Source organism: Myotis nattereri, assembly GCF_964212035.1.
Source record: "Myotis nattereri genome assembly, chromosome: 1".
NCBI classification, from domain to species: domain Eukaryota; kingdom Metazoa; phylum Chordata; class Mammalia; order Chiroptera; family Vespertilionidae; genus Myotis; species Myotis nattereri.
Genome location: NC_138075.1, coordinates 13,256,524 through 13,269,905, shown reverse-complemented (window position 1 = coordinate 13,269,905; position 13,382 = coordinate 13,256,524). Strand labels below are relative to the sequence as shown.

The 13,382-nt window shown below is 42.0% G+C and overlaps 1 protein-coding gene across 1 annotated transcript in view; it reads right to left on the bottom strand.

Moving 5' to 3' along the window:
• Nucleotides 1–13,382, bottom strand: part of GALC (galactosylceramidase) — a gene marked incomplete at its 5' end in the record, with an annotated part of 42,531 nt that overhangs the window by 11,259 nt on the left and 17,890 nt on the right. The window contains 6 exons of the mRNA XM_081082466.1: nt 117–267; nt 2,856–2,942; nt 4,022–4,111; nt 5,884–6,011; nt 7,633–7,757; nt 12,215–12,370. Of these exons, the coding sequence (XP_080938592.1) occupies nt 117–267; nt 2,856–2,942; nt 4,022–4,111; nt 5,884–6,011; nt 7,633–7,757; nt 12,215–12,370 (737 nt within the window). The remainder of the gene's footprint in view (nt 1–116; nt 268–2,855; nt 2,943–4,021; nt 4,112–5,883; nt 6,012–7,632; nt 7,758–12,214; nt 12,371–13,382) is intronic.

The window sequence follows — 13,382 nt, the reverse complement described above, 5'->3', positions numbered from 1 at the left end:
GAGCTCAATGAATGCACTTTTCGCAACGCTAGGTCACACACTGGTTTCACCGGCAGAATCTCTCCACGACTGATAAAAATGGGAACCAAGTTAAAGTTGTAGTGAAGGAAACTCACCGACGTTGAAGTCATCCGTGTAGATGGGTGGGAAGGGCTGGGACTTGGGAGGCGGCGGGTAGCTGCCTTTGCTGCCGGTGGTGAGAGTGGTGAGTGTGAACAGCTCATCCTCCTGCAGCTCCACTGTGAAGCTGCCGCTGCTGTCAAGGAGCTAAAAAGAGAACGTGGTGTCAAGGGCAGGGCTTTGGCTCGTCTCATTTGGGCAAAGTGGCTTTTTAAAACGCAGGCTCAGAGATAAGCCACACTCATTTCTGTTAGAACTTCCTAACCACTTGTAAAGGACACACCCCAGATCAAGGCCCTCCAAAAAAATGTTAAGTTATTATGAAGAGTTTATAAGATTATTCTTCATAGAAAGCATTTTTTAAAGAATTTCTCTACATGGAGGGAAGGAGGACTAGATGATCCCCAAGTCTACTTCTATTAGTCTATTATTTTCCATTACACTGTAAGTTCCTTAAAGCTTGTACAGGAGTGGGCAAAAGTAGGCTTATAGTTACTTATATGGAAAATAGTATAAAAATTAATAATAATATAAGAACAAATTTTTGCATACTAACAACTGTAAACTGACTTTTGCCCACCCTTGTACATGTGTGTGTTTTAAATATTACTTGCCTATAATAAAAATAGAGTATACATATACATATACACACATATATATATATATATATATATATATAAAACACTTCATATGTGTTTATGTCTACATATATTTATATAGAGGGTGGCACAAGTCAGTTTACAGTTGTGTATATGGAAAATAATATAGTAATTAATAAATAAAATACAAGAATAAATTGTTTCACATATTGCCAACTGTAAGCCTACTTTTGTCCAACCCTATATATATTCAATACACATAACTAGGAGACCTGCTTTTTAAGACTACTAATTTTTTACTAAGGTAGAAAAATTCATAAACTCTCACTGGTGACTCAGGAAACCTTTTACTGTTAAGGAAAAAATAGTTCAACACATTCTATGTTCAAAATATATTTCAATTAGCAAGTTAGGTTTATAAGATATTAATGATCTTAGCAAATTAATCTCTTTAAGTCACAATATCCTCATCTACAAAATGAGGCAAAACTATACCTACTTCCCAGGGCTTCTGTGAGGACTGAATGAGATAATATTTCTACAGTGCTCCTAGCCCAGTGTGTGGCCTATGAAAACACATCCTCTGTCTTACCTGTTGTGTACCAAAAGCAGTCTGGTGTACAATTAACATAGGCATTTGTTGTACGCCTAGTCTATGAAATTTGAGCAGCTTTCTTTCTACTTTGAACTAAAGGAGGTTCTATTCTATCTTTGCTTTAATAATAAATTGTTGGTCAGATCTATGAAATATCTAACACCATATTTTGGCTCAGAAATAACCCCAAATGACATTATTTTTCCAGTGGGGAAAATCAATTTTATTATGCTATTTCTAGCAATTGTTGTACAAATAAAACAGACTGTCCTTTTTTCCGGAATTTAATATTAATGCATGTTCAATCATTGAGAGTGGCTAGTGCATTCACAGGATACGAATAATTACCAGATCTGTGTCCATTAGGGGAAGTAATGTGCTTGCTTAGGCCAATCCATTCTCTGAACTACTTCCTGAGAAACCACCATGTACTCAGCACTACAGCAGGCCCTGGGATAAAAAGCTAAAGGAGGCAGGGCCTCCGGCCTCAAGGCGGCCAGTGCAGCGGGAAAGTGTTTAACGGGACAAGCACATCTTCCCAGGCGGAGATGAGCTAAGGCTGGTGGGGAAGCCCCCGAGGAGGTGACCTTGAGCTGAGTCTGGAAGGATGACAAAGACATGTGGGGAGAAATTCTAGGAGGAAGAAAAGGCGTGTGCAAAGTCACAAAAGTAGTTAGACTGGCGTGCTACGCTCTGGAAAATGCAAGAAGTTTAATTTGTGAGGCCAGTTCCATAGGACATGCATCTTGAGGTCATATGGAGTGCCATGGGCTGCACTAAGATATGAGCTTACAGGGAAAATCACTGAGGCAGTTGGAGCGAGAGAGGACAAAAATCCGACCTGCATTTTAGACACATCACTCTGGTAGCAGTGTGATGGGGGTCTGGAGAGAACCAGCTTAGCGGCTGGGGAAACAGGAGGTGGTTTCCAAAATCCGGGAGCAAGATAATGAGGAATGGAATCAAGCAGAGGCAGTGGGAAAGGGAATGAGGCATGGGTAAGAGAGACGTGTGGATGGTAGAATCCCTACCCTCGATCGCTGGTGGTACATAAAGCGTGAGTACATGAAGAGTGGGAAAGACAGTTTCAAATGAGACTCAAATTTCTGACTAGAGCAGGCAAAAAAAAAATGATGGTGGTATCATTCACTAAGACAAACCAACTGCTTTGAAGAAGATCTCTATTTTATAAAAACAAAAACTGGTTGGGGACAATTTTCTCTCTAGTATGCTTTAGCCATAAAATCAATTATAAAATTAAAAATTCTTAATTCATTAATCAAATTTCTGTTCCCTTAAACCAGTGGGTCTCAACCCCTTTGGCAGTCAAACGACCCTTTCACAGGGGTCGCCTAAGACCATCCTGCATATCAGATATTTACATTACGATTCATAACAGTAGCAACATTACAGTTATGAAGTAGCAACGAAAATAATTTTATGGTTGGGTCACAACATGAGGAACTGTATTTAAAGGGCCAGAAGGTTGAGAACCACTGACTATTGCAATGCTAATACATAGGAATTTGTTTTAAAACTACCCATAGAGAATCCAGCTGTTTAAAGAGAAAGCTCTCCGATGACTTCCCAAGCTTGGTGTACCACACTTGCAGCTCCAGTATTTCACTCTGCGGAGAGAACACACAGGAAGCACAGCTGAGTGGCTCGTCATACCCTTCTGAGGATCCCAAAGTCATACCAGCAAGAACGCACCAGTGGCCATATGCACTTTTTCTCTATCCACCAAAAGGCCCACCTCTCAAATTTAAACGGTAACATTTTAAAAGTAGAAAAGTATTATTCAAACAAATATTTTATTCCCTATAAATCTACAGACTTTTGGCAAATGTTTATTTTAGTGACTTGGCTTCAAAAATACTCATTATTGTACTGGTGTGGAAACCTTTTTAAGAAAGCTTTGCCAGGCCTGTGTAGCTCAGTGGTTGAACCTTGACCTATATAAATCAGGAGGTCATGGTTTGATTCCCAGTCAGGGCACATGCCCAGGTTGCAGGCTTGGTCTCCAGTAGGGGGCGTGCAGGAGGCAGCTGACCAATGATTCACTCTCTTGATGCTTCTGCCTCCCTCTCCCTCTTCCTCTTCCTTCCTCTCTGAAATCATGTTAAAATATTTTTAAAGAATGTTCTATATTAAAAAACCATCCTTATGCAATTAGTAGTTAGAAAGAGTGCTGCATCTTCTGCATTCAAATCTAACAATAGGTAGAAAGAGCCAGAGTCTGGTCTCTCTTTCTTTTATGTACAGAGCACTATATAGATCAATGCTTGAAAGGTCCCCAGACTACATAACTGATGCTCCTGCTTAAGAATGGCTTTCCTGCAGGTCACGTTTGTTGAGTGCTCTTCAAGGCCACAGAGCTCTCCCTCCTAGCAGCTCTGGAGTGACAGACTAAAACCAGTCAGCAGCTCCAAGACACGGCATTTATCCACTCATACGCAAACTTTTTTTTTTTAACTTTTAGTAAACTTTATGGTAAAGAACAACAACAGTATTTTATAATGATTTTTCTCACTCGTAAGAACATGGGTGGCAACCAGTGACTTTTTTATAAAAATCGTTTCTTTAAGACTCTAATAAGACATCTTGTCTTCCAACTGTAATATATGATTTCATTTAAAAACTGCTAGCCTATGATAAAATATATAAATTCTCAAAACCAAAATAAAAGCCCCACATGTTTACTTACAAATGAACCCTGAAGAACGAAGGTAGCAATTTGGTGTGACACGTTGAAATAAGGAAGCAGTGGCCGTATACACTTAGAATGTTTATGGCTCTGAGGAGAAAACAATCACATAAATTATCCAAATGATGCATAAGCCATTAGAAAAAAATATTAAACATTTAATTCCCCAATATTAAGAGAAACTGTACATATTAGGTGACAACTATGAGTTTATTTTAAAATTTTAAAGACTTTTTTCTAATATAAAACCTTTATTGAGTGTCCATTGCATATCACTAGTCAAAGTAAAGCTCACTGGCATTTTGACTGAACCATACTTTGAATTCATAGCTAAATTCCAGTCATTTTATAGCACCCACATTAGATGTTTTATGTTGTAAATATTTTCCAAGTAAAATACAGTAAGAAAACAAACGCTTGAGATGTATTGAGATGTTTTTGTTTTATTCTGAGTGAAATCAGCAAGACAAAAAACAGTATATACTGTATGATTCCACCGAGACAGAAAACTCCAGAAAATGCAAACTATTCTTCAGTGACATAAAGCAATGACGTCACAATGTATGGGGAGTAGCAGGACAGAGGGACTACTTATACAAGGACATGAATCCTCTTAGGTGGGTGATGGATACTCATTCACTACTTTGGTTGTGATTATGGTTTATTGGGCTTATACATGTTAAACCTTATGAAATTATGCACTTTAAGTATATGTTTGAAGGAGATCAGGAATAAACCACCACAAAATATGCCACTTTGGTATAAAGATTACTTTAAGTTGAAGATAGTTGAGACTCAACAGATGAAGGAAAACAGAAGGAAGATTAAAAGTAGCAAGTTCTGGGAAATAAGGCTGCCATAATTCCTCTTCAAGGTGCATCTATCCCAGAATGGAGGAATGGGAATAAAAACCTACCCCAAATCTCTAGGGGAGTTTTATGGCCCTGAAGGAGAGGGAAAGACTGCTCATATCAGTCCAGTCAAACACTATCCCAACTTTCTCATCTCCTGTTTGCTCTCCTGAAAAAACCCATTATCTTTCTTAAAAGTCATTTATTTCCCTAAATGCTCCCTTTCTCCTTTCTCCATTACTCACTAAGCTAGGTGTATAAATTCAAATCCTAACCACCTGGTTGAGTGATTTCATCACTGAGTTCCTCCCACATGTATGTACACTGCATACACAAATAAATTCTGTTTTCTTTTCTCAGGCTATTCTGTCTTTTGTCGGTTTAATTTGTGGAGCCTCAGCTATTGAACCTGAAAGGGTATAGGGAAAAGTTCCTTCCTCCACTACATACTGCTTATCTATAATAATAAAAGCACAATATGCTAATGAGACCAGACAGCCGAACGACCTTCCAGACGTCATTCTGGACGAAGCTGTGGTGGCGGGGGCCAAGGCAGAGGCAGATAGGGGCGATCAGGCAGGCAGGTGAGCAGTTAGGGGTGATCAGGCAGGCGAGTGGTTAGGGGCAATGAGGCAGGCATGCAGAGTGGTTAGGGGTGATCAGGCAGGCAGGCGAGTGGTTAGGGGCAATGAAGCAGGCATGCAGAGTGGTTAGGGGTGATCAGGCAGGCAGGCAAGTGGCTTGGGGCAATGAGGCAGGCATGCAGAGTGGTTAGGGGTGATCAGGAAGGCAGGCAGGCAGGCAAGCAGTTAGGAGCCAGCAGTCCCAGATTGCGAGAGGGATGTCTGACTGCCGGTTTAGGCCTGGATGCAGGCCAAGCTGAGGGACACACCCACCTCACATGAATTTTGTGAACCAGGCCTCTAGTTGTATATATAATCTTCAAAAGCTGATTTTAAAAAACAAAGTGATTTAATCCCAACCCCCCTGAAAACAACAACAAAGAATTACCATTGTTTCAATGATGATGGTGAGGTTACCTAAGCCATCAGTCAGAGCTACATAGCTTCCTCCTTTCTCTAAATGGCCAACTGTCTTCAGGTAATACCAACCTGGTCGAGTAAACTGAGTAGTATGAGCTACAGAAAAGCATAGAAAGAGCCAAATAAGATAAAAATGGTAATAACGGGGTTGTTTTTTAAAAACCTGTCTACAGGATGGTATTAGGCGACCCCTGTGAAAGGGTCGTTCGACCGCCAAAGGAGTCGCAACCCACAGGTTGAGAACCGCTGACTTTAACGCATCCTAGTATAACTACAAAAATACGGTTTAAAAGTTAATAATGCATTTCAAAAACAAGCTATTTTTTTATTTTGGAAGAAAATACTTGCCAATTCCATGTTCCAACTTTGGAATAATTAGTCCAGTTAAATAGTACAATTGTGGGAGGATTCTTAGAAAGACTAGTAAAAATAAATGAACCACACTCTGTCAGTTCAAGAATACAATTGTCTTTTTCCAATAGTAAAATAAGATTATCCTCTCCCAACCTTTGTTCATCTCTATTTAACCCAGTGGTTCAAAACCTTCTGGCCCTTTAAATACAGTTCCTCATGCTGTGACCCAACTATAAAATTATTTTCGTTGCTACTTCATAACTGTAATGTTGCTACTGTTATGAATTGTAATGTAAATATCTGATAGGCAGGATGGTCTTAGGCAACCCCTGTGAAAGGGTCATTCAACCGCCAAAGGGGTCACAACCCACAGGTTGAGAACTGCTGACTTTAACCCATCCTAGTATAACTACAAAAATAAGGTTTAAAAAGTTAATGCATTTCAAAAACTAAGCTTTATGGTTTCAAACAAGTTTATTTACACAATATATATTTCTTGGGCACCTCCAATGCTGGCCCTGAAAATGTACTGAGCAATACTCTATGACCTGACCCCACATGCAAAAAAATCAAGTTCAACATTTAAGGAGTTAACCAACCAGAACATGTGCCAAACCAGCATAATGATGATTTTTAATTAAAGTTGAGACGGCAGTGCAACACTGACTCTCTCTATCCCCGAGAGCAGAAAATAAATCCCGCAGGTGAAAGGTACCCTCCCTGCACCAGGAGGCAGAGAGACCGGTTCCTTATTGCCAGATTTAGGACACTCAGAACAGAGAAAGCTGTGTAAGCAAACTGCTTAGTTTCTTTTCTTTTTTAAAAATATATGTTTTTATTTCAGAGAGGAAGGGAGAGGGAGAGAGATAGAAACATCAATGGTGAGAGAGAATCATCAATCAGGTGCCTCCTGCACGCCCCCCACCAGACATCAAGCCTGCAACCTGGGCATGTGCCCTTAACAGGAATCAAACCTAGGACCCCTCAGCCCACAGTAATGCTCACCACTGAGCCAAACCGGCTAGGGCACTGCTGCGTTTCTTCAGTAACTAGAACCCAAGCCTATTTTGTTGTCCAGTCAGCTCCTCAAAGGTTGATAGTTCCTTTGTCTAAAAGGTGTATCAAAAACTTACTCTAATCACATCTTAGGTCCCATATCTATGAGACCTCCGCATGTACAAACTTAAATTTGCTTGTTTTTTCCTGCTGATAATCTGTCTTCTGTCTATTTAATAGTTAGACAGCCAAAAGAGCCAGGAAAATTAGCGGGGGAGTTTCAGCCTTTCCGTGACAACCCCCTCTAAGAATGTTGTGCTTTGCCCTTAGGGAGGACTTTAGAGAGTGAGAGGTATGGGAACCATACCTGATATCCAGATAGGAGCTTCTACCACGTAGTGCCCACTCCAGGGCTCCTGGGCAGTCATCAGCCCGCTGCGCCCATAGGGCAACTGCTCATAGTAACTGGCCACCACATTCCAAGCGATTGTTCTAGAAGATTTGTTTGATAAGAGAGAAACAACGAAACATTTGTGATAAAAATGTAAATGTCTAGAATCCTACATAGTAAAAAGATGTATACATAATTTATATAAACACTGGAGGCCCGGTGCACAAAATGCATGCATGGGTAGGGTCTCTAGGCCTGGCCGGTGACCAGGGCCGATCAGGGCCTTCCGGCTGCTGGCTGGGGCCAATGGGACACTTTGCATATTAGCCTTTTATATATATACTAGAGGCCCGGTGCACAAAAATTTGTGCACTCGGGGGGGGGGGGGGGAGGGTCCCTCAGCCCGGCCTGTGCCCTCTCGCAGTCTGGGACCCCTCGGGAGATAATGACCTGCTGGCTTAGACCTGCTCCCGGGTGACAGAGGGCAGGCCCAATCCCTAGGTGGAGCCCCTGGTCGGGCTCAGAGCAGGACTGATTGGGGAGTTGGGGCACCGCCCCCTGTCATGCACAGAGCAGGGAGGATTGGAAGGTTGCGATGCCACCCTCAGTCACACTCAGGGTAGGGCCGATTGGGGGGTTGGGGCACTGCCCCCTGTCACATTCAAGGAAGGGTCGATGGGGAGGTTGCGGCGCCACCCCCTATCACGCACAGAGCAGGGCCCATCAGGGGGGTTGGGGCTCCATACCCTGTCACGCACAGAGCAGGGCCCATCAGGGGGTTGGGGAGCTCCACCCTGTCACTCACAGAGTAGGGCTGATAGGGGAGTTGGGGCACCACCCCGTCACACACAGAGCAGGGCGGATCAGGGGGTTGGGGCGCCGCACCGTGTCACACACAGAGCAGGGCCAATCATGGGGTTGGGGTGCTGCACCCTGTCACACACATAGCCGCAGGGCGATCAGGGGGTTGGGGAGCTCCCCCCTATCAGGCACAGAGCAGGGCCGATCAGGGGGTTGGGGCGCCGCACCCTGTCACACACAGAGCCACAGGGCGATCAGGGGGTTTGGGCGCTGCCCCCTGTCATACTGATCCCGGTGCCGGGAGGCCTCGTGGCTCCGCTGATCCTGGTGCTGGGAGGCATATTACCCTTTTACTATATAGGATAGAGGCCTGGTGCACGGGTAGGGGCCAGCTGGTTTGTCCTGAAGGGTGTCCTGGATCGGGGTGGGGGTCCCCACTGGGTTGCCTGGCCAGCCTGGGTGAGGGGATGATGGCTGTCTGCAGCTGGCCATACCCCCTTCAGGGTGGGGGTCCCCACTGGGGTGCTTGGCCAGTCTGGGTGAGGGGCTGAGGGCTGTTTTCAGGCTGGCGGGTGACTGAAGCTCCCAACCACTCCTTTTTTTCTTTTTTCTTTTTATTCTGGGCCAGCTTTAGCTCTGAGGCTTGGCTCCAGCTCTTAGGCCTTGGCTGCTGAAAACAGGTATCTGGTTTGTTTGGGTTCTATAATCGAAACACTGTTTCAACTCTAGCTCTGAGATCCCGGCTGGCTGAAAGCAGGTTTCTGGGGTTTTGTTTAGCTTCTATATTTGTAACATAGTTGCTTAGAGTTGCAGCTTAGAGGCCTTCAGTGGCAGGAGGGGAACGTTGGAGTCCTCCCTCACTGAAGCAAGCAAGTCTCATGTTCACTTCAAACTGCCTGGCTGCTGGCTGCCATCTTGGCTGGCAGTTAATTTGCATATCACCCTGATTAGCCAATGGGAAGGGTAGCGGAGGTACAGCTAATTACCATGTTTCTCTTTTATTAGATAGGATACTAGAGGCCCAATACACGAAATTTGTGCAAGAGTAGGCCTTCCTTTCCCCAGCTGCCAGCACCGGCTTCCCTGACACCCAGGACCTGGGCTTCCCTTGCAGCACCAGCTTTCATCCAGAAGGTTGTCTGGAAGGACATCCAGTCTAATTAGCATATTATGCTTTTATTATTATAAATAGATAATAAATACTGAAAAATGACCACCCGAAGCAAGAAAACATATGTTTACTAACTTCCTTCATATTCTGAAAAATCCAGTGTGGATGCATCTAAATATTGTTAATGGTGAATCACATAATTAAAAAATTTAGATTAATCCAACGTGTGCAGTTTTACTGAGCCATGGTGTAATCAGAACATGGACCATGCACCACCAGTACCAGAAATAAAGGCTTTATTCATACTTGCTTTCCTTGTGACAGTCAGCCTTCCCAGTGTCCCAGTTTCATGATATAATTTTATCAACTGCAATAAAATTGAGAACTCTGACAGTCTGACTGCCTGGGTTCAAATCATGGCTCCACCACTTAACCTCTCTGGCCCTCAGTTTCCTGGTCTGTAAAATGAGGATAAGAACTATACCTCGCTCATGCGATTGCTGTGGGAATTGAATGTGTGAAGAGGACAGAACAAGGTCAGGCTGTAGCACTACTATGATTCTGCTTCATCTACAAGTACTAATTGGGTCAGCTTGCTGGTCTGCATTGTGGTCCATTCTTTCAGAGAGGGTGCTGACCCCTAAGATTGTGACTCTGTGGTTCTCAGGAAAATCCAAGGACAAAAAGGAAGCTCTGGACCCTGGTACTGCTAGGTTCCTCACAGCCAAAAAAAAAAAAACTAGAGAGAGCTTACCAACAGAATTGTATTTTTGTTAGCAAGTCCTCACCCATAGTAAAATGACAGACTGACATTCTTAGAAAGTCAAAGACTTCTAATTCTGGAAACACAAAGTAGAAATAATAGTCCCAATTTTCAAAAAGTGCTTACTACCAGTGAAAATGTTAAGAGCTCTCATGACTTTATCCGTGGATTACAAGATACATGGTATCTCCCCTGGCTAGTGCCAGAAATACAAATTAAACTACCTGGAGAGCACTTTGTAATATACACAAGTGCCTTGACAATCTATACACCTCTGATGCAGATACTGACTCTACTTCCAAGAACACACCCTGAGGAAATAATCACCGATGTCTATATAGACATCTGCATACAACTGATCATTTCAGTGTGTACTCAACTGTTAACGAAAACAGAAACAACTTCCATTTCTAGGAAGAGGAAAATATTCATGAGGTACGGGATCTTTTCTGCGCCAGTGTTTCCCAAAGCTGTGTGCCATCAGAATCACCTGGGTGCTGACTAGACCACCAGAGTCCCAGGAGCCTTCCCTGGAGATTAAGGTTCAGCAGGTCTGGGCAGCTGCCAAGGAATCAGGTGCTTCCTGAGACAAGGCAAGTGTGGGAAATCCCGCTTTATGTAAAAGAACATATATAAACATTTAAAGTGCTAAAGTCAAAGTATACCTAAATATGAGGGAAAGTTCATAATGCCTTGTTAAGTGAAAAGCAGCTTATTTCCTGAACATTATATAGTACATTGTATTAAAATTTTGTATGAAACTTTTACATATATAATGTAAATGGGAAGACACATTCCAAAATTTTTAAGAACAAATACTTCTGGATGGCAAAAATATGAGTGATTTTTGCCTCCTACTTTGTATTTATATGCAGTCAACTCAATCTCTGCCATGAGCATGCCTGACTCCTAAATACCAAGTTAAGTCCTTAGAACCAAACTCTCCATGAGAAGCATCTTTTCTTTTAAAAATAGAAGAAAAAGAACAAAGAGGGCTGTCAGAATAATATGTCAGCTCTCATTAGCATCACAAAAGCATGTATTGGCTTGCTTTTGCTCTATTTATTTTTGTTTTAGAAAGTTAATTTGAATCTAATTACAATTGAAGCTTCTCAAAGCATTTAAGAAATGCTTCCCCAAGAAATAGAGAGGAGTGTTCTCTCCTTGGAACCTCTGTTTTGGAAACAGACAGTTACACAAATTAATGAAGCTCTAAGGAATCAATGGGGCACATTGGGAGGTGGATAGTCCACAAGCCTAGTCCTGTCATAAGAAATGAGGAAGAAAGGAAACTATTCTAGATTAAAGGAGATTTTAGGGTCATCTAAGTGCAATGCATGGTGCTTGACTGGCTCTTATGTTTTTTAAAAAAAGCTATACATGACACTTTTTGAGACAATTAGGAAAACCTGGATAGACTGGGTATTAGAAATACTTTTTTAAATGTTCTTATGCTCTTATGTATCAAAATGATATTGTGATCGTATAGGAAAATGTCCTTTTTCTGGAGCCACATGATAAAATGTTTAGGGTAAAGAGCCATGACATTTTTAATTTTACTTTATAATCATTCATTAAAAAAATAATATATAAATATATATATATATATATCTTGTTAAAAATCATAGAAATGCATGAATTTTACTTTACATAAATTATATCTCAATAAGCCTGACTTTATTCAATAAAGACTATATTCAAATACAGAAAAATAAATGGATGTAGCTTAAGTACAGACATAGGTATAGATGAAGCTAATAAGGCAAAATATTTACAATCATTGAATCTAGGTTGTGAGAACATGAACGTCCATCGTACATGTTTCTACTTGTGTTTTAGAACATTTTCAAGGTAAAAACCTTTCAAAGTTCTTTGTAACTTACGAAGTCATGTAGCCGTTGACATAATTCTGATTCAATATGCGACCCCAGCAGCCGGCACCCACGGCATTGTTCAAAGTGCTAAAATCTTCAGAAGACCAGAGCTTCTTCTTAGTCAACCGTGCATCCTTGACCGTGTGGGTCCCAGGATAGTGAGCTCTAGGAAGGAAGGGTAGGAGGAAATGGGGAAACGTCAAGGGGCACTTAAATCTATTTGTTAAGCAAATGAAAATACATCTTCTCCAGCATGTTCTATTTTAAAACAACAGCGGCTTCCAGGTGGATGCTGATTGTCATCAGCATCTGCTTCCCATCCTTGTGTCTCAGGATGTCCTTAAGATGAGATAAACCTATAACCACTCACAAGATGGGAAGGAAGATCAAAAACAAGGTTCCACCAAGATTCTCTTGAGTCTTGATAGATGAATCAGACATTTCTGTTTCTGGAAACCATAACATGTATGGAAGCATGTGGATAGAGGGAGTTAGCAAAGGAGGCCAGAGCCTAGGAGACTCCAAGAGATGAATAAGGTGGAGACAGGATTCATACTTCCCACAGGAAGTACAGAGTTTGGGACACTGGAAAGGAAGGAGTAAGAAAGAAGCCAAAAACAAAAGACCAATGAGTCTATTATATAAAGTAGTACTCCCTCCCTTGTTCCCACCACTAGCAGACAGAGAAAGACAACTTGGCATTTACTCCCAGACACAGACAGAAAAACAATAAAAACCCACACAGAGTTCCTTGAATATTTATAATCCCAGAGCAGTGGTGGTCCTCAACCGGGTGCTTTTGTCTGGCACAGCAGGCAGGGTTTGCTACTGGTATCTGGGGAGTAGAGGCCAGAGATGCTGCTAAACATCCTTCAGGCATAGGATGGGGAGGTCCCCACTGCAAAGAATCATCCAGTGGAAATATCAAACCTGCAAAGGCTGAGCAATCCTGCCCCAGAGTAATGAGCCCTTCCCCTTTGAGAGGAGTCAGTCAGTTGAAGTATAAATGTATATTCATTATTCCAAGAGTAAACTATTGCCATAATGATGATGGTGGAAACTAGTGATTACTGACTAAAAACAACTAAGAAATTTCAAATGTAGAATAGAAATCAGACTGACAGTTAATACAATAATAAGAGAGCATATGAGCTAAATAACTTTAGGGACATGAGTG